The sequence below is a fragment of the Cetorhinus maximus genome, chromosome 2 (genome assembly GCF_964194155.1).
Source record: "Cetorhinus maximus chromosome 2, sCetMax3.hap1.1, whole genome shotgun sequence".
NCBI classification, from domain to species: domain Eukaryota; kingdom Metazoa; phylum Chordata; class Chondrichthyes; order Lamniformes; family Cetorhinidae; genus Cetorhinus; species Cetorhinus maximus.
The window spans coordinates 109417287-109439551 of record NC_135880.1 but is presented as its reverse complement, the minus strand read 5'-3'; the positions used below and the strand labels follow the sequence as shown (position 1 = coordinate 109439551).

At 43.2% G+C, this 22265-nt stretch overlaps 1 protein-coding gene across 3 annotated transcripts in view; it reads right to left on the bottom strand.

Annotated features, from left to right (window-relative positions):
- dapk1 (death-associated protein kinase 1) overlaps nucleotides 1–22265 on the bottom strand; it is a 228556-nt gene that overhangs the window by 33899 nt on the left and 172392 nt on the right. For 2 of the 3 annotated variants that reach the window (XM_078568201.1, XM_078568209.1), the window contains exons 20-22: nucleotides 21743–21965; nucleotides 15604–15792; nucleotides 11377–11574 (exon numbers count right to left, since the gene is read on the bottom strand). In XM_078568201.1, the coding sequence (XP_078424327.1) occupies nucleotides 11377–11574; nucleotides 15604–15792; nucleotides 21743–21965 (610 nt within the window). The remainder of the gene's footprint in view (nucleotides 1–11376; nucleotides 11575–15603; nucleotides 15793–21742; nucleotides 21966–22265) is intronic. The other variant, XM_078568218.1, reaches the window with a different exon arrangement.

Here is a 22265-nt window from a genome sequence, read left to right as displayed (position 1 = left end):
AATCTCACCACTCCAGCTTGGTAGGCGATGGCAGTGGTGATCATTCCCGATGCTGCACAGAAGAGGCTGGCCATCCAATTCAGGAAGTGGATGAATGATCTCATCCCTGCTGCCAAGGTAAGGCAACCATCTCATCACTCTAAATTCTCAAGCCCATCACACATTCACTGGCATCTCACTCTCCTCCAGCTCAAGGGACATCACCGCTCACTATCTCACACACCCTCACGTCTCCAACTGCCCTCATTTCCTATGGAGGCTGCCTCCTCAGCTCTCACCATTTTGAAGCCAGTTGAACAGTTCACTTTTGCCCCCTTACAGGTTGGGATACCCCACTTCCCCAGTACAGCTCTAGGCCTGCAGCCGTTGAAAAGCCATCCCCGCCTTATGACTGGTTTGGTAGGTACAGACATGCCTGTGAGTCCCCCAAAAGTGATGTGGTGCTGTCTGTGAAGCCTGGCACTGATGACTGAGTGCTGCCCAAAGCAAGGTAGGCAAACAAACCTCAAAATCCAGAGTGAAGTGCCGCTCACCAGGTGCATGTCGCTTATGTACAGTTGCCGACATGCTCGGATGACCCAACGTGGGGGGATGATTCCGGCAAGCTGGGCTTATAATGATATGCCAATGTATTACAATGAAGTTCCTGATGTCTTATGGTGGGAAACATGGTCCACTATTGATGGGCAGAGCGGACGATTGCAAACTGGTTTCACGACGTCGTGAAACCGATTTTTGGCCTTCTAGCCATATTTTCTGCTCATGTCGCCAAACATGCCCGCTGCCAGTGGGCATGGAAAATTCCGCCCATTGTCTCTGGTGTTTGCACCTTCCCTGTGTGGTGGTTAGAAATGTTCACTACATTAAAAGGTGCTGTATAAATGCAATTTGTTGCAGTTGATCCCTTGTAGGGTTACTGTTCAGAGTTAACTGTTGCTCTCCAGTAACTGGAACAAGTGGTTATTATTCACATCAGGGTCGACAGGCTACTTGACTGCAACAGGGGAGGGAAGTATTGCAGCCAATGCCAATTCCCTGCTGAACCAATATCTATGTATGTACATTGACAACAGAGCTTTAGGAATATAGCTTCGCCTCATCTATCAGAAAGCCAAGGCCAACTGTAACATATCAATGCCCCATTTAACTTATCAAAGAGGTTTAAGGTGGTGCAGGGTACAATGGAGGGGAAAGTTCACAAGACAGCTGGATATAATGGGAGAGTTAGTTTCCTACAGGAATGAATTTGATGGGCCAGATAATGCTGTTATGGCAAATTGTTCAAGTGAGTATTCTTCTTGCAAGGCCGGAAAAGTGAACATCAGATAGATTATTCCTCTATTGGGCCCATTCCCTTCCTGCCTATAGCCAAACTGTCCTTTCTTAGTGATATAAAAGCAAAGCACTAACACCTGTAGAAATCTGAAATAAAAACAGAAAATGCTGGAAAAACTTAGCAGGTCTGGGTTCTGATTAAGTCATATTATACTTGAAATGTTAACTGTTTCTCCCTTCACAGTTGCTGCCAGACATGCTGAGCTTTTCCAGCATTGTTTTTAATGTCCTTTCTTGGTGTGCACACCAATGTATTAGTTGGCTGCAAGAGGAAATCCTAATTGATTTCAATTTACCCTCATTTCTCATTTGGATAGACTAGGACTTAAAGGACAACTACACTAAATGACAACCCTTACATATTTACACCATCACACTGAGAAACAAGTTAATCATCAACCCAACCACCACCAGCTTTTTAATTTTGTGTTTTTAAACCTTTACGATAAGCACTACAATGGTCGAGAACAGAAGGGATTTACAAGAAGGCAATTTAAAAAACTTTTTCTTCAGTTTCACTGCACATTGATTGCTACTGAAGAATATCCTTAGAGAAAAGACTATTTACTTTCTTTGAGTTTACATTATGTAGAATAACGAAAAGTACCTGGGGCTAAATGTGCTGTACAAAGTGAGTAATTCACTATAATATTAAGGCCTTATTTAAACGGGACCTGAATATAAAGTATTACCATGCATTACAAATTTACTTTTCTGACTTTGGCATTCAACTTTAGGATTATCGTGTCCAATTCTGGGCACCACACTTTAGGAAGAAGGTGGAGACTTTGGAGAGGGCAGAGAAGAGATTTACTAGAATGGCTCCAGGGATGAGGGACTTGATGAGTGACTAACAGAGGTAAGCTGGAGAAGCTCCTTGGAGCAGAACAACTTAAATAAGAAGAAATGGTTTTCAATGGCTGAAGAGTCAATAATGAGGGGGCAAATTTAAGTGATTGGCAAAGGAAGCAGAGGCAATATAAGGAAAACCTTTTTATTTTACACAATGTGCAGTTAGGATTTGGAATGCACTGCCTGATAGGGTGGTGGATATAGATTCAATAGTAGCCTTCAAAAAGGGTAATTGGTCAAATTCTTGAAGGAGAAACATTGCAGGGATATGGGGAAAGATGAGAGTGGAACCAACTGGATTCCTCTTCGAGTCTGTGCCTGTTCTCAATAGACCGAATGGCCTCCTTCTGTGCCATACGAAGGCCATTAAGCTTTAGGAGGTCACTGTAACATTAGACAAAGGCCACATGGCCAGCAATATAGTATCACTTTACACTTTGTGAAGGGGTACACAAATTTAACTTGAACCCATCAAAGCAAAACACAAAGCTTTCCCTTGATACATTGACATTGCTTTCATAATTTAAATCCAGCTTTTGAAATCTGAAGAAAAATTAAAAACTTGAAGTTTGTTACTTTACAGGAATTACTTCTTCATTATTTATTAGAAAAGAGCTAAGTGAAGGTTTGAAAAGATTTTGGAGTGAGTAATTGCTCATATTTGTAACACTTATTCAGACTACATAGGATTTTCTCAGCCAGCTGTAGCAATCTGTCACAACAGGGGAGGGCTATGAACCATGTCACTGCCAAACTCCGCTAAATCTGCAAAAATTCTCTCAGCTCTCTCAAAAGAATCTGGTGTTGAAAATTTGGTCGAATTAGTAACATCACGCAATGTGCACTGTGACATCGTCAACCTGAAGTGTCTGCATTTCGAGAGACCAGTTGCCGCAGAACATTCAGCTTTTGAAGTTGTAAAATTAGAAGAACATTTTCTTTTAAAACCTCACTCACCAATCCAACAAATACATGAGGTCATGGTGGAAATCAGTGAAATAGAAGGAGGAGTAGGCCTTTCGGCCCCTCGAGCCTGCTCCGCCATTCAACTGGATCATGGCTGATCTTCTACCTCAACACCATTTTCCCGACCATCCCCATATCTCTTGTTGTCTTTAATATCCAGAAGTCTATCAATCTCTGTCTTGAACATATTCAATGACTGAGCCTTCACAACCCTCTGGGGTAGAGCATTCCAAAAATTCAGCACCCTCTGAATGAATAAATTCCTCCTCATCTCTGTCCTAAATGGCCAACCTCTTATTCTAAGGCTGTATCCCCTGGTTCTAGATGCCCCAGTCAGGGGAAACACCCTTCCTGCATCAACCCTGTTGAGCACTGTAAGAATTTTGTATGCTTCAATGAGATCACTTCACATTCTTCTAAACTCTACAGAATACAGACCCAGTGGTCTCAATCTCTCCTCATGGGACAATCCCACCATCTCAGCGATTGGTCTGGTGAAGCTTCGTTACAGTCCCTCTGTGGCAAGTATATCCTTCCTAAAGCGAAGAGATCGAAACTGCACATAATATTCCAGGTTCGGTCTCACCAAGGCTCGATACAATTGTAGCAAGATTTCTTTACTCCGATACTCAAGTCCTCTTGCAGTGAAGGCCAACATACCAATTGTCTTCCTAATGGCTTGCTGCACCTCCACGTGAGCTTTAAGTGACTTATGAACAAGGACACCCAGGTTCCTTTGAACATCAACACTTCCCAGTCTCTCACCATTTAAAAAAATACTCTACATTTCTGTTTCTCCAATCAAAGTGGATAACTACATAGTTTTCCACATTATATTCCATCCGCCAGACAATGAAAAGATATGTGTATTACTTCCAACTCTAAAGTCTCTGTGTAGTAATTCCATTCAAATCATTGCACAGTATTTTATAATTTTAAATTTAAATTTGCCACCTGTGTCATCATTTGCAAACTGATCCAATTGCCTTGCCAAAAACAACATCCTGGCCTGAATTTCACGCTTGGTGTGGGCACGGACGCATAATCCGCTCCCAGGCGAGATCGCATTTCCAACCTGATTTCACACTGGGTGGCAGGGCCACCCACTGTGAAACATGTCTGCTCAATGGTCGGAAGGGCCGGGTGGGGGCCGGAGTCTGTCGGGCGCCGGGTCCAATGGCAACCCAGTGGGGGATTTAAAAGCAGCAGAGGCTGCCCCCTGAAGGCTGCCAGGGGACACTTTGGAGCTGTTTGACGAAACATTTTTTTTTCAGCTGCAATGGCATCTGCACCTGCTGGGCACGCCAGGTGGGAGGGCAAGCCCTGTGGGCACTCGGCCCTCCGGTTCTCGGATGAGTGCCTGGAAATCCTCGTGGAGGAAGTCAGTGCCAGGTGGGGCATCCTCATCCCCAGGGATGGCAAAAGGAGGCTACCGCACCTGACCACAGAAGCATGGGCAGAGATGGCAGCCCAGATTACGGCCATGATGTTGTGTGGTGTACATGGGTGTAGCACTGCGAAAAGATTCAATAAACTTGCGCTCAGCAAGGACGAGTACCGAGTGTCATGAAGCTATTAATGTATATAATATTTTGGAAAATATTTTTCTTTTAAAATAGAGATTTAGTCTGTGGGTGTGTCTTAATTGGATTAAAACCAACTAGTCTGGGTGCTTTGATATGTAAGAGAGATAGAGTGCATTTGCATTTTTTGAACAGAGCATTCAAGAAGTGGGGTGAAAACTGACGCCTATCTAGCAAATACCAAGCCATGTTTACATTACTAATAAAATTGGTACAATGAAAAGGGTTTCATTGTTAAAAGGTGAAGTGCAAAGAGGCTGGTGATGTAATGAGAATTTGAATTTAATCAGTGGTGGTAGGTATAACTTCAGCAGTTTTCAGGTGTGCAGAGCAGAGGGAATGTGAGATCTAAAGGCAGCTGTAAGTCTCCAACTGGCTCCAAATGAACCAAAGTGAAAGAACCTCTCTTTGAATTCGAAAGGTGAAAATGTTTCGCCTGGTGTTTGGTTAAGTCTATGGGTTGCTGTTGCCTTACTAGAGATTAATTTGGGAATTTGTTAAAAGTCATGATAGTAGTAATTTGTAGCCATGTATATATATATTTTTAACCTGCGTAAATTAATAAAATGTTTCAATAGTTTATTGTAAAACTTCAAGAACTAATGAACTAAGAACGATTCCAGAATTTAGAGTTACACCTCAAATATAACATTAAAATTATAGGTTATGACAGTTGTTTAAAGTTTCCCCTCTGGGATTTTTAGATAACTCCGCTTTGCCAACTGCATTGGTTGTAACACGGAGTTGGCATGGATCTGTGTGGAGAAGTGTTAACAGCTGGCTGGCCGTCCCCCCCCCCCCCCCCCCCCGTGGAACTCAGGGGTGTAAGAAACTGAGTGCCAACTGTCAATGACATTGGCGCCGGCCAAGGCAGAGACCTCTGGCTGCTTGGCCCGTTTGCTTTGTGGATTGAGGGTCATGACTCGGATGTGCCCTGCAAGGTGTTCCTCAAGCGGGGGTGGCCAGGCTGCAATGATGCTGCAGGTAGAGAGTGGACTAATCAATGCTCCTCTGTCCTTTCAGGAGAAGCCATAACAACAGAGAGATCAAGGCCCCCCAAACCTGCTCATATTGACGAGGAATGAGATGGATGCCTTCGAGATGGGGTGCCCTCGCCCAGCTCGTTCCAGCGGTTGTGGAGGGGCAGGGGTCTCTGACGAAGGTAAGGGTGCAGTGCACGGATGAGTGTGTTGGAGTGTGTAAATGTTGTGTTGTCGCATCTGTAATGGAAACCTCAAACCTGGAGTCCCCATTGTTCATTGAAAGATGATGGCACCATGATGCAGATCTCCATTGTCCCACCAGCCTGCCTAGCATGCACAGTGACAGTGTGATGACTAATACTAATGACATGTCGTTTTTCTCCCCAAGAATCGCCATCCAGCAAACGATGAGCCACCCTTGATGCTGGAGGACCAGTGCCCGTCAGATGCACCTGCATCACACCCCCTTTCTGCACCAGACGCCAACACAGATATCAGCACCTCGGTGGGCATTAGATCGCTGGCTACAATGTTGGTGCACAGCGGTGAGGACACGGCACACTTGCAAGAGGAGCTGGTGGAGGCAAAGAGTGTCCAGGGCGCTGGCAGTTAGAGAACTGCTGGAGACCAGGATCACTGAGTCCGAAGCAAATGACGAGCCTCTGGAGTCGTCCATTAGGTGGCAAACCCTGGATGCCCAGTGTGATGCGTGGGATGATCTGGCGGAGGTTCCTGAGGGTTTGCATGCCATGGTCTGTTATGGAGGAGTCCATGCGGAGCACGAGTACTGCGTTGATCCTCAGCACCAAACGCACTGCCTCCTCCGTTGGGACAGTCACAACTCTCATGCAGAAGCAGCTCCAGGAACAGAATCAGGGGTTCCTGGGGTTGCGCTCGGACCTGCAAGCCCTCACACAACGGCTTCAGGAGGTCACTGCCAGTGTGGGAGATGGGACTTAGTATCTCTGCTAGGTGCCCGTCCATCAATGGCAAGTAGGGAGGTTCAGAGCGACCTCACGTTGGCGCACAAGCTGCTTGTCGTCTCTGCGGGCTCCTCTCAGGGTGCTCTGGATGATGGCAGCAGCTCCTCTGCCCGTGACCGTGGCATGTGATGAGGCCACAATGACTGAGGAGTGCCCAGCTGTGGCACTGGACACTCCCTCCCAGGCGGGGCCTGCACAGGCTCCGCTGGCCAGAGGGCGACTGCCAAGGTCATCAGGGCCACCAAGACAGCAGAGTCAGCAGGCTGTGTCCAATGCCACTGCCAGCAACAGGGGAGGGGTCACCAAGACACAGCACTCACAAATGCAAGCTTAAGGCACCATGAACACAAGGGACTTTTTGCAGGTGCTCCTTTGTTCTGCTATGTTTTGTTAATTTGTTTACCGGTGTGGCCTTTAACACCCTGTTCACTTTCTGCGAGTGCCAACATTATTTAAATTTTGCTTTTGTGTTAAAGGCCTGAGTATGTTTCATGTATTTTGTAGGCGCAAGGCACGCCAGTATCTCATGTTGGACCCTAGTAGCTCTAAACTTTATTGCACAGGCATTCAGTGGACTTTCGGTTCAATGAAACAGGTCATTTCAAACATTTGGTAAGGAGGAGGCAGCGCTGATATGAGCTGGAAGCAGTGCTTTGGCAGCCTGGCTGAAGAAGCGTTGAATCAAGGCCTCCCTGCGGGTTCCAGAGGTCTGCCTCCATGTCCTCACCATGTTCTTCCCTGGGCTCCTCTTCTGGTCCACTGCTGGATTCATCATCTGTGGCCTGTGGAGCTGCCTCAAGATCCTCTTCCTCCAGTGGGTCCCCCCTTGCCAGGGCCAGACTGTGGAGAGCACAGCATTCAACCACGATCAGTGACACCTGCTCTGGGGGGTACTGTAGTGCATCCCCTGGAAAAACAAGGCATCTGAATCTCATCTTCAGTAGACCTATGGTCCTCTTTATGGCCGCCCTTGTGGAGGCATGACTCGTATTATACCTCTGCTCTGCTTCTGTTCTTGGGTGCTGGAGAGGCGTCATTAGCCACCTTTTCAACAGATAGTCCTTGTCGCCCAGCAGCCATCCATCCAGTCGAGCAGGAGCCACGAATAGCCTTGGCGCCTGAGAGTATCGGAGGATGTAAGCATTATGGAAGCTGCCAGGGTACCTTGTATAGACTTGCAAAATCTGCGTCTTGGACACAAACTGCCTGGACATTCATGGAGTGGAAGTCCTTCCTGTTGACGAAGGCACCCGGCTGACCCGCTGGTGCCTTGATGGCCACGTGTGTGCATTCGATTGCACCCTGGATGCAGGGGAACAGAAATTTCAGCGAAGTCTTTGGCTTGCTCAGCCTGGCTGGCCTCATCTGTCGGGAAATAAATAAATGTCATTACCTGCCTGAACAGGGCGTCAGTCACCAGCTTGGCGGAACTGTGGACAGCCGATTGGGATGCTCCACACAGATCCCCCACCGACCCCTGGAAAGAGCCGGAGGCATAGAAATTGAGGGCCACTGTGACCTTCAGAGCCACTGGCATGGGGTGGCCACCCACACAGTTGGAGGTGATCTCAGGTCCAATCATCTGACATGGAGGTCACAGTCTCCCTGGAGAGATGGAGCCTCCTTCAGCACTGAACCTGACCTGACATGTTAAGGTCGCTGCATCGCTGCCAGTACACTCTGGCAGCAGGATAGTGGCGTCTTCTGCGGCCCCTTCCGTCTTGGACTTCCTGCTGGTCCTGTATCCAAGCCTTTCCTTCCACAGATCGCTCCCCTGGAAGCTGCATAGGGAAATCTGACCTCTTCCTCCTCAGAGAAGCTGCCACCAGTGGAGTAGACAATCCACATTACCAGAGAAACAGAAGGCTGTTTGGTTACTGTAAGCGTCCACATGGTATAAATCCGCCAGGGACCTTGGAGACACGGAGTTCTGAAATGAAGGCTAGCAATGCAGACTGAAGTTCAAAACAAAGATAAAGTTGTCAAGTTTCACTAAGCAAACTATCTCCTAAACTCCTCACTACTCACAATGGCAATGCTCCAGACCCTTTTTATCCTGTCCTTGGATGAGGTTTTGTTAAAAAAAAAGTTGTCTGCCTGCTGGTTTTGCCCGTGTGATGAGAGCAAAAATTGCATGGACAACGTAAAATCTTGGACAATAGGGTTTTTAAATGGCTTTAATTGCCCCTTTAATTGTCGCCGGGCGCAGCTCCGACTCTCGCGCATGCCCACCGACCTCAATATTGCTCGCATGCGTGATGACATCAGGACACACATCCGACATCATTTCGCGTCATTTCACATGCGCTCAGGTCGGGTGCACACCCACCTGATAAACGTAAAATTCTGGCCCCCGTTTCTATACGCTGCCTATTTTAGTGTTGTTTCAAGTTAAAACTGTTTCACCAGGTTATTCATGAACATTAGAAACAATGGCCTGGATATTGAAATAGTAATGACAACGTTTGCCATCACTGCTCCTTTGAAACTGATCTGGAGTCCACATATGTGCAGTAAAATATGGAAATCCAGAAGTTGCTGTCAGAGATTCTATGCTTCTCCATTGAGTACACTGTTGAAGTATCCTCAGACTGCAATCATTTAGAAATCACTGAACTGATAATAACTTTCCCGTTTACATGAACAGACTCTTTGTAAAAATGCTTGTAAAAGTTATGCCTTGTTGAATTAGGTGTAACTGAGTTTTTAAATGGTGTATTAAATTCATAAGTGCTACTGAGAAACCTTTCAGACCCTGTAAAACTAATTTTATATTTGTGGAATGTCAGAATTCTCCATTATGATAAAAAATCCACATTTAAAAAATAATATGTCTATTCTCAGCTTCTACCTTAATCCGCTGATATCTCTCATTTATTTTGCTCACTGGAAAATTTAATTAGAAGTGAAGGATAATCAGTGCATTTTACTTACTGGTTTGTTGTCTATGAAAATACTTCAATACGATTGGCTGCTTATCCTGCTTGATGACATCACTTTTGCTAGATCCCTCGACTTCTTGCCAGATTCAGACTAACATCAAGGGGAAATCCACACCACAGAGATTGCTAGATCTTTGCGACCAGTTTGCTTCAAGGCAGAGGGGTGAGTGCCGTCACCTCATACTGACTGCAAGGTCTGAGTCATTAGGGATTTAAGCACTGATCCCTGCAGAACTCTTATACACAATTCGTTCTTTTAACTTCTTATCCAGTGCCATGTTCTGCCTTGGATTTTCATAGCCCTTAGTTTACTTAGATTTCCATTACTTTGTCACAACATAAGAATGTAAGAAATAGGAGAAAGCCATAACGTTTCTTGAGCCAGCTCTGCCATTTAATAAGATCATGGATGATCTTTTATATCAACTCCACTTACTCACCCACATATCCCTCAAAATCTTATTGATCTCAGTCTTGAATATACGCAGTTTTCTGGGTTAGAGAATTCCAAAGATTCACAACCCTCTGAATGAAGAAATTTCTCTTCATCACAGTACTAAATGACTGACTCCTTGCCCTCAGACTATTTCCCCTGGGGAAACAGCCCCTCAGCATTTGCCCTGTTGAGCGCTCTCAGAATCTTGTGTGTTTCAATAAGATCACTTCTCATTCTGCTAAACTCTAGAGAGTATGTAGGCCCTTTCTACTCTTATCTGTCCTGATAGGACAACCCCCTCATCCCAGGAATCATGCCAGTGAACCTTCATTACACCCCCTCTAAAGCAAATATATCCTTCCAAAACTGTACCAAGTACTTACCAAAGCCCTGTACAACTGAAGCAAGACTTCCTTACTCTTGTACTCCAATCTCATTGCAATAAAGTTCAACATACCATTTGTCTTCCTACTTGCTTGCTGTACTTGCATGATAACTCTGTGATTCTGGGACATGGGCACCCAAGTCCCTTTGAACACCAACATTTAATAGCTGCTCGCCAGTTAAAAAATATTTGTTTTTCTATCCTTTCTACGAATAACCTCACATTTCCCCACATTATATTCAATCTACCACTTTCTTTCCCACTCACTTACCCTATCTATATCCCTTTCCAGGTTCTTGTATCCTCCTCACAGCTTACTTTCTCACCTGGCTTTGTATCGGCAGGTACATTACTCGGTCCCTTCATCTAAGCTATCAATATAGGCAGTAAATTGCTGAGGACTCGACCTCAAATCTAGAAGAAAATCTATAAAAGGTACAACTATTTGTTTCTATATCCATGGAACTTCATTACTATCTAAGGGCTCCTTCATCTCTGTAGGCTTTGAGCTATAGATTTCCTCCAGCACCCGTGGATACATGCCAACTGTCCAGTGGTTCTGCTAGTCTTCAGATTAAAACAAATTCAGTATATTTTAGGTGTACTATTACTATAGTACACAAGGAGGAGAAAAAGAAACTTAATCTTAACTTTTATTGATGACTTTACAAGGAATTATTAAGTAAATCATTACTTATATACTTAACCAAAGTGTGATTTTTAAAAGATAAAGAAACCTCAAAGATGAGAAAAAGCCATTTGACCTTCAAAGAAGTTCGTATTTCTAGTTCACGAAATTCCTATTCACTAAATATGTAAACTTATTTTGAATGGTTCTAACGCTTCCTTTCTCTACGATTATGATTGGCTAATGAACGCGTTCTATGAACAGTGCACGGCTTGAACCTTACCTAAAGGCTCTTCTGCTGGGATAAGAGATTTGAGGGAATTGAGCCAAAAGGTCACTTGATTCAGCTGCATTTCATACGGTTCCTCCAGACTGAAAAGCACCATGTGGATAGCAGTGGAGTCATTTGCAGCAAAATAATCATAACAGCAGTAGAAAGCAGGATTGCCAGAGAACTCCCAGACACTAAAATCACCAACACCTAAAAAAAAAGCAATTGAAATGCTTCAATTATACTAAGGTTTAATAAAAGACACATGGGTTAACAGTCCAATTTTCTTCATTATTTGAAATTGCTGAGCGATTAAATGGTGACAACAACTAAAGCCAGCGGTTCCCAAGCTGTGGGCCACGACCCCAGTTAGGGTTGCAGAAACAGCAAATGGGTTCGCGAGAAATAAAATCATGTTCATCGTATACAGTGTAGTATAATGAAGGGCTTTAAATATTGCTGCAAATTTTGGGACAGCTCTTCCTCCACAGTGACAGGAAAAAGGACAAGTCAACAAACTGAGAAGCTGATTGTGAACTGGGAATTTGTGTTGTAAGCCACAGTATCTCTTGAGCTCTGGAACTTTCTACAATGGCTCTTTCCTCGCCCCACCCCCTCACTCCAACCCTCCAATCACAACTTCATCTCCTCCCCTGTGCTTGCTGATCCATCAATCACAAACTTTACCCCCCCCATCCCCTGTGCTCACTGGCCCTCCAACCACAGCCTCGCCAACACTCCCACCGACTCCGTGTGCTCGCTGATCTTCCAAACAGTTTCCCCTTTTTCCCGCTCTCTGCCATCCCTTGCTCTTTTGCTCTCGGTTTTGATGCTCAGCTTGTGGCCAATCTGCAGCAGGGCCTCGTGCTCCTGTGCTCTGCACCTCAACAGCCACTGAAATGACAGAGAGGTGAGAATGAAAGGTGGAGCAGAGAAATGGAAAAGTAGAGAGGTCTTCACCAGACAGGGATAAGGAAATGGTGGTGACAGTGAGCTTCTTCTCTCAGACCAAATCAAGGGAGCACTTACACTGAGCTTGTAAAATGGGATTTTGAGAAACTGTGTTGCAACATGCATGCTCATATGTCTCATTAGGCCTGGTGAGTACATAAAATAACATTTTTGCAAAATAATTTAAAAGCACAGATTTTTACATTTATATATTGTACATATTATATGTTAATCTATAATATGAAACTTTTAATGATAATATACTGAATGTTACTGCACTGCTTCATTGTTTTGGTTGGCATCTGGGGTCACGTTAATTTTCAGGCATTAAAATAGGGTCAAATTGGAAAATAGTTTGGGAAGCGCCTAAATAAGCAATAACAGAATTGTTACGGTGTAGGAGGCAGCCGCCATTTGGCCCATCGTTTCTGCACCGGCTCTCTGAGCATTTTAATTTAGTGCTTTTGCTCCGTAACCTTTCATGTAGTTTCTATTTAAATAATCATCCAATGCCCTCTTGAATGCCTCAATTGAACCTGCCTCCACCACACTTCCAGGCAGTGCATTCCAAACCCTAAATACTCATTGTGTGAAAAGGTTTTCTCACCTCGCATTTGCTTCTTTTGCAAAGCACTTTAAAACTGTGCCTCCTGGTTCTCGATCCATTTACGAGCGGGAATAGTTTCTCCCTATCTACTCTGTTCAGGCCCCTCATAATTTTGAAAATTCCTATCAAGTCTCCTCTTAGCCCTCTCCTCTCCAAGAAAAACAGTCCCAATTTCTCCAATCTCTCCTCATAACTGAAGTGTCTCATCCCTGGAACCATTCTTGTAAACCTCTTCTGCATTCTCTCCAATGCGTTCACATCCTTCCCATAATGTGGCGCCCAGAACTGCACACAATACTCCAGCTGAGGTCTAACCAGTGTATTTTATAAGTTCATCATAACCTCCCTGCTCTTGTGCTCTATGCCCCTATTAATGAAGCCTAGAATACTGTTATGTTTTAGAAACAGTTCTCTCTATCTGTCCTGCCACCTTTAATGACTTATGTACATATACACTGGTCCTGCACACCCTTTAGAATAGCATCCTTTGTTTTACACTGTCTCTCCATGTTCTTTGTTTCAAAGTGTATCACCTCACACTTTTCCACATTGAACTTGATCTGCCACCTATCTGCCAACTCCACCTATGTGTCAATGTCCTTTTGAAGTTCTACACTGTCCTCTCAGTTTACAATTCTCCCAAGTTTTGTGTTTTCCGCAAACTTTGAAATTGTCCCCTGTACACCAAGATCTAGATCATTTATATATATATCAGGAAAAGCAAAGGTCCCAATATCGACCCCTGGGAACTCCACTACAAACCTTCCAGCTTGAAAAATACCCATTAACCATGACTCTCTGTATCCTATCCCGCAGCCAATTTTGTATCCATGTTGCTACTGTCCCTTTTATTCCATGACCTATAGCCTTCCTCACAAGTCTGTTGTGTGATACTGTACTGAACACATCATCAACTGCCTTGCCCTCATCAACCATCTCTGTTACATCTTCAAAAAAATCCAGCCAGTTAGACACGATTTTCCTTTAACAAATCCATGCTGACTCTTCTGAATCAATCCACATTTTTGCACGTGACTATTAATTCTATCCCGAATAATTGTTTCTGGAAGTTTCCCCACCACCGAAGTTAAACTAACTGGTCTGTAGTTGCAGGGCAGATCTTTACAACCTTTTTGAACAAGGGCGTAATGTTTGCAATTCTCCAGTCCTCCGGCACCTCCCCTGAATCTAATGAACACTGAAAAGATTATTGCCAGTGCCTCTGCAATTTCCACTCTCATTTCCTTCAATATTCTTGGATGCATCTCATCCAGTCCCGGTCCCTTATCAACTTGAAGTGCCGACAGCTTATACAATACTTCCTCCTTATCAATTTAAATCCTTCTAGTGACTGAGTTTCCTCCTCCATCACCATGGCCTGGGCAGCATCTGCCTCGTATGTAAAGACCCATGCAAAGTATAATTTAACACCTCAACCATGCCTCTTGCCTCCATGTGTAAATCCCATTTTGGTTCCCTATTCAGCCCTATTCCTTCTTTTACCACCCTTTTACAATTGATGTGCTTATAGAATACTTTGGGATTTCCTTTTATGTTAGCTGCAAGTCTTTGCTTCTCATATTTGCTTTTTCATATTCCTCCTGAACCTTCTGCATTCAACTTGGTTCTCAATTGTACTTGCTACCTGACACCTGTTGTAAGCACACTTTTTCTTCTTTAATTTTTATCTCCTTTGTCATCCAGGGAGCTATGGATTTGTTTGTCCTACCCTTCCCTTTTGAGAGAATATAACTTGACTGTGCCCAAACCATCTCATCTTTGAAGGTAGCCCATTGTTCAGCTATAATAATCCACAAAGCTTTCCACAATAATTTACAAACTTAGTAACAGAAAGCATGGTGTTGAGAAGCCATCAGGCAAAGCTCATTAAGCAGTTACATGGACCGAAACATGAAAATTAATTGGCATACTATTTCTAAAGTTGATAAGTTTTCTCATTCTCCTCTAATTCTTGCTGGGACAGTTTGCCAGACCTCTAATATCACATGCAAGCAACTACTTTTGTGTCAGCTTTGATGACGATTGCCTGTAGGTTTATTTGATTACAGGTATCACCGCATCCAAGCCATGACATACCTTCACCAGATTTACAAACATACTTGCTTCCAACAGGGATCACGGTACAGCCATCCGAAGTACAGCTGTCAGCAACTGACTTCCCTCTCCCTAAACCATCTATACCGACGATTACTGTAAGATCCTATGAGTTGTTCTGGCTAAGGTCAGCTAACTCAGTCTGCGTGGGAATTCAATTTAGTTTCTTCCTGATTAAATGGCTTAGCTACTCACCACCATCAAGAGAGCACTTAATTAATAAATGCTACAACATTTTTAAACAAAGTGCCAAAGTAATTGCTGCACTTGCATCACAAATTGGTTTACCGCGGTCTTGAGATAAGTGTTGAATTAACCTTAAATTAGTGATGTACTGCAAATGCAATTAATGCTTTCAAAATGCTGCTTCATCTATTCAATTTTATACACCAACAATGCAGTTCACAAGCTAAAAAGCATGAGATTTTTTTAAGGCAGCATCTTTTATATAAAAATTGCTTCACATTTCACAGCATCGTCCTATTTAAAGCTAGTAGGTAAGCAGCCAGTAAAAGGGTTATGAGTTCCAAGTGTTCAGTTCTGTTGGTAAAGTAGACATTTCTTACCATTAATATTAGCATGTTGTATGTCTATAGCTTTAGTGGACTGGTCATCAATTGCACAGTGTAGATTGTGCGTTGGTGAAACAAAAGCTTGCAACACCCCTTTGGTTAGGCTTGGTTCAAACATCATGCTCCGGCTCCTTACACTGACATTTTCACAGCCAGGATACAGGTTTGTAATGCTCACTGAAACTTAAAAATGAGAAGTTAATCAAATATGCTGTTTATAAATTTAATGTTTCTCAGACCAAGGTCACCATCTAATAAAAGTAGTAAAGCTTGTTAAATATAAATTATTCAAATTTAATTTAACTTTTTTTATATAAATGATATTCTAGTGTGAAAGGCACTATGTGGCAATGAAGTGATCTCAGCTAGAACAGCAAATCAGGGGCTACACAATTGCATACATCACCTTTCTAATAGGGAAGGGAGAGGAAAGAAAGTCAGCCAAAGCTCTTGTCCCCAGTCACTATCCAGTGACCCCTGAATTATTTTTGAAGTGTATTCACTGTTGCTCGTAGGCAAACATGACAGCCAATTTACATACAACAATGAGATGAATGACCAGTTAGTCTATTTGTTGGTAATGTTCATCGAGAGATAAATAATGACATGGTGTATTTTTCATCCAAGTGAGGGGGGAGATGGAACCCCAGTTTATATGTGGGATATATGGATCAGGGATCAGTGCTTGGGCCCCAGCTATTCACAATATGTATCAATGATTTGGATGAGGGAACCAAATGTAATATTTCCAAGTTTGCTGACGACACAAAACTAGGTGGGAATGTAAGTGGTGAGGAGGATGTTAAGAGGCTTCAAGACGATTTAGACAAGTTGAGTGAGTGGGCAAATACATGGCAGATGCAGTATAATGCGGATAAGTGTGAAGTTAGTCACTTTGGTAGGAAAAACAGAATGGCAGAGTATTATTTAAATGGTGATAGATAGGGAAATATTGATGTACAAAGGGGCCTGGGTGTCCTTGTGCACCAATCACTGAAAGCAAGCATACAGGTGCAAGCAGTTAAGAAGGCAAATGGTATGCTGACCTTCATTGCGAGAGGATTTGAGTACAAGAGCAAGGATGTCTTACTGCAGCTGTACAGGGCCTTGGTGAGACCACACCTGGAGTATAGTGTGTAGTTTTAGTCTCCTTACCTAAGGAAGGATACACTTGCCAGAGGGAGTGCAGCGAAGGTTCACCAGGTTGATTCCTGGGATGGAAGGATTGTCGTATGAGGAGAGATTGGGCCGACTTGGCCTGTATTCACTGGAATTTAGTGTGAGAGGGGATCTCATTGGAACATATAAAATTCTGTCAGGGCTGGACAGACTGGATGCAGGGATGATGGTTCCTCTGGCTGGGGGGGTCACAATCTCAGGATACGGGGTAGGCCATTTAGGACTGAGATGAGGAGAAACTTCTTCACTCAGAGGGTGGTGAACCTGTGGAATTCTCTATCACAGAAGGCTGTGGAGGCCAAATCGCTGAATATATTTAAGAAGGAAATAGATAGATTTCTAGACTTGAAAGGCGTCAAGGGGTATGGTTGAGGGGGGGAGAGGTTGGAGAGCGGGAGTATGGCGTTGAGATAGAAGGTCAGCCAGGATCATATGGAATGGCAGAGCAGGCTTGAAGGGCCGAATGACCTACTTCTACTTCCATTTTCTAAGTTTGAATCCCACCTCTGAGTCACAAGGTTCCAGTTTCAAATCCCTGTCCCACTCCAGGACTTAAGCACAAATATCAAAGCTGATACTCCAGACCACCACAGAGCGATTGCTGCACTGTCTTTTGTGGTGCCCTATTGGGCGGCTGCAAAAGAACTGTTGGCACTATTTTGAAGAGGAGGAGCAGAGCTATCTCTAGTGTCCTGGCCAATATTTATCCCTCAATTAACATCACAAAAATACAATACCTGGTCATTATCACATTGCTGTTTGTGGGAGCTTACCTTGAGCAAGTTGGCTGCTGCATTTCCTACAACAGTGACCGCACTTCAAAAGTACTTCATTTGCTGTGAAGTGATTTGAGATGTCCTGGGGCTGTGAAAAGTGCTAAATAAATGCAAGGCGTTTTTTTGACTTTCTAATAATTCTAATGAGGCTCAATGGAAGCTGGGAAATGTTTGAAATTTCAGACCTTAACTGTGGTGGGGAGGCAATTTCCTCATGATGGGTCTATTGGTTTCCAGGGGTTAGGCCAGTACCTGAAATGACTCCTGGCATTTTCACTGAAATTTGGCTCCCTTACCCCAGTGGTAGAGTCATCGAGCCATGTAAAACAGCTTTTTGTAAATCTGCCTCCAGGATGAGGGAGACTGATTTGGCAGGAAGAACACTGGGAACTGGCTCACAGAATTTGAAAAAAAATACTGTCAATATGAAATTAACTCTCAAATGATACCCTCAGGCACTCTACATTGCACATTTTTATCAACATAAAATTAAGCTATTAGTGTAAAAAAATCATTAGAAAATCTCTGTTATAGCAGACTGCAACACAAATATTTAGCACAAAACTGGAATCATGAGGTTGTCTTTTTATTGGTGACATTTAAGATTGGATTCTGACAGACTGGTGACTGTAACCCAAAATCTGGTGGTTCTGCTGCTAAATCCATCTCCATTAGGAGGTTTAAAAGTCTGCTGGTGGGATAAGGGTGTCAGCGTAAACAATGGGAACTGACGCCTTGAAGCCTATATCCCATAGTCCAAGTTAAATGACATCAAATGATATTAGCATCTTCTGACTCACCATAGCAGAGATTCTTTGCATTTATTAATTCTGTCCTCTTCTCTACTCCTCCCTCTTCCATTCCCTGATATGGCTAAAGCTAATTGGTGAAACACTCTCTCTGGTAAAGCTCTCCCCCCTCCCTGATGGCTCAGTGAGTTCATCCAGTTGGCACATGGACCACAAAGACCAGGAAGATTAAATTTCAATGTTAATCTGTGCTGAGGTGTTCGAGTGTTACAATTGACTTCAATGTCTCAAAGGCTAAAAACCAGTTGGGGTTTCCCTTCCTTTCATGAATTCCTGCTGAGAGTGCACTTACATGGAGGTTGCACGGGAAAGGGTTGGACTTGGTTGTGGAGTTTGCTGCAACGGAATCAGTTATCAACACTGACTGACAAGACTTGTATGCGAGAACTGGCCACTTTGTTGAGGTACTAGAGAGTACCTATTGCTGGGGTATGGTTCCATGGGCAAAGGGTAAACATCTTTAGAAAGGAAGGGAGTCAAGAAAGTCAACAGAGCAAAAATTGTTCATAAAACGGCATAATTCAAATATCACCTTTCATGCTTGGCTCCGCTTAGCATAGGTCTATATAGAGCTGTACACAAACATGCATATGTCAGTATGCAGAGTGCTAGTTTAAGTACAATATTTCTTTGACATTCCTATACAAGAAGTACCTAAGTCACTTTGAAAACTACTTTGAAGGAACTTGTGGGTCCAAGGCAAGCGCATTTAGTTTTTTTTTATCCTCCTAGAAGTTTCTTCTACCCGCTTTTGTGAAACTGCGCCACAGTTTAACCAGGTAAGGTCACCAGCTGTTAAGGGAAACTGAATGCTCAGCGCCCTGTTCCAAGGCCAAATCAATCCCTCAGTTTAAGGATGACTGAATTCAATTTGCATTAATTATGTTTATATCCATCTTCATGCCTACTATATAAAGAACGATGGATACCCAGTCACGATTACAATGTAGCCATCTCAGATGTTGGTGGTTTCAAGTCATGCAGAAAGTTACAAGTTTCCACTGTGTTAAATTGAGAACCTAAGAAACCTTTTGCAGTATTGTAAGAAAGCAATACAAACAGATAGCCAGGTTCAGACCTACTTTTGCCAATATTCACAGAAACTATTCCCAAATGGAGGCAGGTAGTTTAATTGACTGTGACCAAGTCGTCAGATGTTCAACCACCAGTCACCTAACTGATGGGAAGCAGAAACAACACTGAAAATTGATGGAGTTCCATTTCAGATTGGATTTTAAAAAAAAATTCATTTGCGGGATCTAGGTATCTCTAGCTGGGCTAGCATTTATTGCCCATCCCTAGTTGCCCTTGAGAAGGTGGTGGTGAGCCGCCTTCTTGAACCGCTGCAGTCCATGTGGTGTGGGTACACCCACAGTGCTATTAGGAAGGGAGTTCCAGGATTTTGACCCAGCAACAGTGAAGGAACAGCAACATATTTCCAAGTCAGAATGGTAAGTGACTTGGAGGGGAAGTTCCAGGTGGCGGTGTTCCCGTCTATTTGCTGCCCTTGTCCTTCTAGATAGTAGTGGTCGTGGGTTTGGAAGGTGCTGTTGAAGAAGCCTTGGTGAATTCCTGCAGTGCACCTTGTAGATGGTACACACTGCTGATACTGTGCATCGGTGGTGGAGGGAGTGAATGTTTGGTGTCAATCAAACGGGCTGCTCTGTCCTGGATGGTGTCAAGCTTCTTGAGTGTTGTGGGAGCTGCACTCATCCAGGCAAGTGGGGAGTATTCCATCACACTCCTGACTTGTGCCTTGTAGATGGTGGACAGGCTTTGAGGAGTCAGGAGGGGAGTTACTCATCTCACGATTCCCGGCCTCTGACCTGTTCTCATAGCCACAGTATTTATATGGCTGGTCCAGTTCAGTTTCTGGTCAATGGTAACCCCCAGGATGTTGATAGTGGGGGATTCAGTGATGGTAATGCCATTGAACATCAAGGGGCAATGGTTGGATTCTCTCTTGTAGGAAATGGTCATTTCCTGACACTTGTGCAGCACAAATGTTACTTGCCACTTGTCAGCCCAAGCCTGGATATTGTCCAAGTCTTGCTGCATTTGGACATGTACTGCTTCAATATCTGAGTCGTCGCGAATGGTGAACATTGTGCAATCATCAGCGAACATCCCCACTTCTGAGCTTACGATGGAAGGAAAGTCATTGATGAAGCAGCTCCTTACTGGATGGACACTGAGGAATTGGACAGAATGTAGAGTGTCACAAAGATATTAATGTATATAATGTTATTGGAAATTATTTTAAATTGGACTTGTGGTACGGTCTGTGCCTGTGGGTGAGTGTGCGTGTCCTAACTGGATTAAAGCTAGCTAGTCTGGGTGCTTTGATGTTTAGTAGTTTTGAGATGTTAAACAGTAAGGTAAAGAGTAGATTTGCATTTTGTTGAATAAACCATTCAAAGACTACACCTAGCAGGGAGACACCAAGCAATATGTTTATATTACTAATAAAATTAGTATTATGAAAGGGGTTTTATTGTTAGAAGAGGTGGAGTTCAAAAGGCCTGGTGATACAATAAGAATCTGCATTCAAAGGGAAGGCTATGTATATACAGAGAAAGGGTTTTGTATGGAAGCCAGAGGCATGTAATATTTAAGCAGCCTGTAAGCCCTACCACTGTCTGTGATGGAGCAAATTGAAAGGAACCGCATTTTGAATTTGTAAAATAAAATGTGCTTTGCCTGACGTTGGTTTAAGTCCATGGGTTATTGTTGCCTTGGGGTAGATTACCTGGGAGTGATTAATTTGGGGGTTTGTTTAGAAGTTATAGTAATGTGTAGACCTGTATGTGTTTAATTTCTTATTAAAATTAATAAATGTTTAAGTTAATTTATATAAAAACCTCTGGAGGCTTGGTAGTTTCATTTCTGAATTCAGAGCTGCATCTCAAGCATACCAATTGGAAATATAGGTTAAGACAGTTGTTTAAAGTTTCCCTCTGGGATTTTTAATAACTCAGCCTTTACCAACTGCTGTCATAACAACAGTATTGATGGCTACAAAAGGGGAAAACCATGCAATCAATATGTAAGAAAGATAGAAAATTACAAATATAAAATGAATAAAAAATTCAATTTTTTTCCCCCAAACTTTGATTCTCTAGCAGGTCCAACAGCATCATCAGTTTATACCCAAAAAGTAGTAGAGTCTTGCCTGCATTGTTTACTTTACTTTGCCAAGTGAAATAGACAATATTCAATTTCAACCAGTCACATAAAGATCTGGGAGACAGCTGTTTTAACAGGTCCCAAAATATGACATATCATGGTTGTAGCTTGAAGGAACAGCATAATTTTAATACCTACAATATGAATAACCTCCAGACTGCTGTTTAGAAATGTTAAGGATACCTGATGGTTTTGATGATAATGGGGAAGGTGGGTAACGAGTGGAGTTGGTAGATGACAGCCTTGGTCTGCGTCTCCTGAAAAAACTTCGCAGAAGCCCACATTTGAGAGATTCCACAAGTGTTGTTTTTCCTGTACCTGAATTTCCAAACAACTTGAGTTTTATTCGGGCTTGCGAATTCTGAGAAAGCCTAAGCTGCTGAATGAAAATTCCTCTATGTGTATCCTAAAACAAAACAAAGCAACAAAATTAATGGAGATTCACTGCTTGATGTTGTCTCCATAGGTGTGTCATCTCAGATGCTAAGAGGCTGAAAGGGGCTATTATTAGCAAATGCGCTCATTTTAAATTCCCATGTGCATTATTTAAACAAAGTCAACAGCTTTGTTAAAATAGCAAAGAGGAATTTGACACAAATGTCAAAAATAGTGCATTCAGAAATTTCAGTGTACAAATGTAGACCACAATAAATTAAACACAATCTAAAATCCTGCAGTTTATTTAGTCAGGAGCATGCATCCATGT